Source organism: Aptenodytes patagonicus, chromosome 6 (genome assembly GCF_965638725.1).
Source record: "Aptenodytes patagonicus chromosome 6, bAptPat1.pri.cur, whole genome shotgun sequence".
Classification (NCBI taxonomy): Eukaryota; Metazoa; Chordata; class Aves; order Sphenisciformes; family Spheniscidae; genus Aptenodytes; species Aptenodytes patagonicus.
Window position 1 is genome coordinate 9713612 of NC_134954.1, and position 4087 is coordinate 9717698.

General features: G+C 66.7%; 1 protein-coding gene across 1 annotated transcript; it reads right to left on the reverse strand.

Moving 5' to 3' along the window:
• Window positions 1–1303: 1303 nt before the first annotated feature.
• On the reverse strand, window positions 1304–3336 carry HES1 (hes family bHLH transcription factor 1). Its single transcript, XM_076341070.1, has 4 exons — window positions 3175–3336; window positions 2987–3082; window positions 2816–2903; window positions 1304–2046 (listed from the first exon to the last, which is right to left on the reverse strand). Exons 1-4 carry the CDS (start codon window positions 3280–3282, stop codon window positions 1562–1564), a joined length of 777 nt encoding a protein of 258 aa, XP_076197185.1. The 5' UTR covers window positions 3283–3336; the 3' UTR covers window positions 1304–1561.
• Window positions 3337–4087: the final 751 nt, after the last annotated feature.

Here is a 4087-nt window from a genome sequence, read left to right on the forward strand (position 1 = left end):
ATTCCCAACCCTGGCACACAAAACCTGGCTGCAAGATGCCACCATGAGGGTGGCAATGCAGGCAGGGCAGCAAGGTGTTGGGAGGCAGAAAAAGATCAGCCCCTGCAGCCCCTTTAAAAGAGAGGTGCACTGGCCCCAACCTCATCAGCACACCCTGCAGAGAGATCCCAGACACTCCCGCCCCCCTCCAAAATCCATCCCAAGAAGTATTTTCAGATCAGGAAGATGTGTTTGTATACAGGGAGAAGGGGGGATAAGCCGGGGAGGGATTCAAACCCCAGCAGGTTTAATCTGTCTGGTCTCACACTCTCCCCAGCTTTCATTTCCCCAGCACCTGGATACAGTCAAGCACCTGGCTGATCCAGCCAAAATCCAACAAGCTTTTGCAGGAGGATTTGGAAGGAATCCCCAGTGGATCCTGGCACATTTTAAAGCTGTCCGCTCCGAGTTAGGACTTGTTAAGAAGGGCAATGCAAGCTGTAACCCGAAACTGCTGCTCACCTCTATCTAGGGCTTGCATCTTGCCTGGAAATGGGGCATCCCTAAGTCAAAGGGGTCAGTTACCACTCACAGTTACAGAGATAGTCCGCACAGCCCCACATCACTCCCCCAGACACATGTTTTCCATATAATAGCAGAGGAAATGCCCAACTCTATCAAAAACACATGCAGAGCATTAATCATCAAGCAGAGCCTGGCTGGTGCTCAGGGCTGGGAACAGCTCTGTGCTTTTAAGTCCAGGTGGAGGTGATGCCCAGCGCCTGCTGCAGCCTGTCAGCCAGGAGACAGGAGCACTCGTGTCAGGCTTGTCCTGCGGAGAGCCGGTGTTTTTGTAACATGAGAAGCTGGCAGGCACCGCTCTCTAAATCAACTGCCTGAAGTCATTTGCGATTTACACCACGGCCCGGGAGCAGGCCCCTCCGGGTCCAGGGCAGGAGGCTCACCCAGGCAGCCTAGACTGGGAGCCGGGCTGTCAGGCTCTGTGCCGAATCCGTCTTGCTTTACCTGGGCTACTCCACTGCATCAGCCCGAGGAGCCAGGAACAGAGCGGAGGTGCCTCCCTCAGCGCATTCACCAGCTCTGCAAACATAAGCTCTTTTTAACAAGTCCGATCAGTTGAGCTGCTCCCAAGGAAGCAGTAATTACATCTGCCCCAGGGCAGGGAAGAGGGGACAGAGGGTCTGAGTGACAGCTCCAGCCTGGAGAGCAGGACAGGGCAGCCCTGGAGCAGCACGATCGACAGGCAGCCAGGAGCAAGCCAGGAGCTGCGCTCCTTCCTATGCACACACACCAGCAGTCCAACTTATCTCCAAAGGCCTTCCAAAATGGAAGAGACACTTTTATTTTAAGAGCATTCAAAGAGAAAAAAAAAAAACCCCGATCTTTGGTGTCATATAAGGAAGGGGAGGGAAGGAAGAAAAAAGATCTCGTGTAAAACACGAAACACTGTCAAGGGAGTGCTATGGTACAAAGGCACAATCCAATATGAACATATAACCTATGTACAGCCGTGCCAGCAGCACGGGGTGCAGTGCTCAGTCCAGTCCGGTGCCTGCCACCCTCACCAGGGTCTCCAGACCGAGTCGGCTGTGCCAGGTGGCGGGCCAGGCGGCGAGGCAGCAGTGGCAGCTGTGGGTGGGCCGCCATACAGGGGCAGCACAGCACCGCCGGGAGGAAAGGCGGTGCTGGGGATGAGGAAGGCGAATTGCCCATCGGAGGCTGGCAGCAGCTGGAAGCCACCGTACACCTTGGCTGCGTCGGCGCCCGGCTTGCAGGGCATGCCCGGGAGCGGCCCCGCGCCACTGCCCGGCGGCACCAGGGGTGGCCCAAAGGCTGCGGCTGGTGGCAGCGGGGGCGGTGGGGGGGGTGCAGGGTAGTTCATGGCATTGATCTGAGTCATGCAGCTGGCCAGGTGGCCCAGGAGCCGGGTGCGCACCTCGGTGTTGACGCCCTCGCAGGTGGAGAGGAACCGTGTCACCTCGTTCATGCATTCACTGAAGCCGGCACGGTACTTGCCCAGCACCGTGGGGTCTGTGCTCAGTGCGGCTGCCGGGGGAGAGAGGCGCACAGAGGTCAGCAGGCTCCGCAGGGAATGGGGGTGTGCAGCCCACCAGCGTTGCATCCTGCAGCCCCTCTGAGCCAGGAATCCAGGCGGGGAGCGCAGCCCCTCTGGCAGCATGTCTTGTGCTCCCGGGTGCCGAGGATCCGGATGGAGAACGTGGCCCCTCCGCTACCAAGTCCACCAGCACCAGGGACCCAGGTGGGGTACAGACAACCCCCAAGAGTTCTCCTGTGTCCCCAAGTACTGGGGATCCAGGTTGGGAGCACAGTCCCCCCCGGTGGCCCCTGTGCCTCCCATCCCCTCAAAACAGATCCAGGTGGGGAGCACAGCTCTGCTGGTAGAGGGGACCCAAGCCAGGACTGCAGCCCTCCCACTGCCCTCCAGTACCAGGGATGGAGACAGAGAGCACAGTGCCCCCCGCAGCCACCCTGTACTGGGGATACAGGTACAGAGCACGGTACCCCTCACCGCCCCCCAGTACCTAGGATGCAGGTGGGGAACGCTATGCCCCCCACGGCCCCCCAGTACCCAGCATGCAGGTGGGGAGCCCACTGGCCCCCTGTGCCAGGGATACAGGCACAGAGCACGGTGCCCCCCATCACCCCCCAGTACCAAGGATGCAGGTGTGGAGCCGGGTGCCCCCGTTACCCTCACTACCGAGGGTGCAGGCAGGGAGCGCGATGCCCCCAGCTCCCGGGATGCAGGCAGGGCCGCCCCAGCCCCCTCCCCTCCCCGGTTCCCCCCGGGGCTCACCGGTCATCTGGGCTCGCTGGAGGCTCCGCAGGTGCTTGACGGTCATCTCCAGGATGTCGGCCTTCTCCAGCTTGGAGTGCCGCGAGCTCTGCGGGCACAGGCGGGGCTCAGACCGGCCCGGCAGCGGCGCCGGCCCCCCCCCCCGCGCCCCCCGCCCCGACCCCCGCTTACATCCTTCTTCAGCGCGTCCAGGATAAGCGTCTTCAGCTGCCCCAGGCTCTCGTTGATGCGCGCCCGCCGCCGCTTCTCCATGATGGGCTTGGAGGACTGCAAGAGAGGCGGCGGTCAGCGCCCGGCGCTGCTCCCTACGGCACCGCCCGGCCCGAGGCCACCCGTCCCGGCCGGCCGGCCGCCCTTACCTTCCGGTGCTCCGCCGCCGTCTTGGGCTTGTCGGGCGTCGCGTTGACGCTGGCGGGGGTGGCGGCCACCGGCGAGGCGCTGCTCTTCTCCATCAGGTCGGCCGGCATCCTGCGCCCGCGCCGGCAGCGCCCGCCGCCGCGGAAGAGGCGCCGCGGCAGCAGCGGGGGGGGCCGGGGGCGGGCGGGCGCGCGCTCCAGGCCGGCGGGGCGGCGGCGGCGGCGGGGCCGGCGGGGCGCGGGTGCCGCGCGCCCTTGGCCGCCCCTACTTATAGCGCGCGCCGCACGCGCGCGGCTCGTGTGAAACGTCCCCCGCCGCCGTTCCCACACTCGCGCCCAGCCAATGGGCGCCGCCCGCACGCGGCCCCGCTCGTGGACGGCGCCCGCCCATTGGCTGGGCGCCGCGCGGCGGCCGCCGGCCAATGGCGCGGGGCGGGCGGGCGGGCGGCCGCGGTTAACTCCTTGGGCGCCGCCCGCGGGGGGGGAACTCGGCGGGGGGGGGGCGGGGACCGGGGCCGGCCCTCGGGGAGCGCCGCGCTAATTACCGGGTTAATTGGCGCCCGTGGCAGGCGCGGCCCCGCCCGCTCCCCTCGGGGGGCGCCGGCCGCCGGCCCCGGGGCGGCCTGCGCTGTGGGGGGGCCGCGGCCCCTCCGGGGTGACGGCCGGGACGCGACGGTCCGGGCCCAGCTGTGGTGGCCGGAGCCCGGCTACCGTGTGCCGGGCCCGCCGCGGCCCCCGGCGCCCGCTGCGGTGGCCCGCGTCCTCCCACGGCGCCCTCGGCATCGCCGCGGCGGCCCGGGCCCCGCCAGGGCGGCCTGCCCCTGCCCACGCGCAGGTGTGGCCGAGGCCGGGCGCCGCCAGGGCCCGGCCGGTCTCCGGGGGAGCGTGGGGCGGCGGGCCGGGGTGCGGGGCGGCA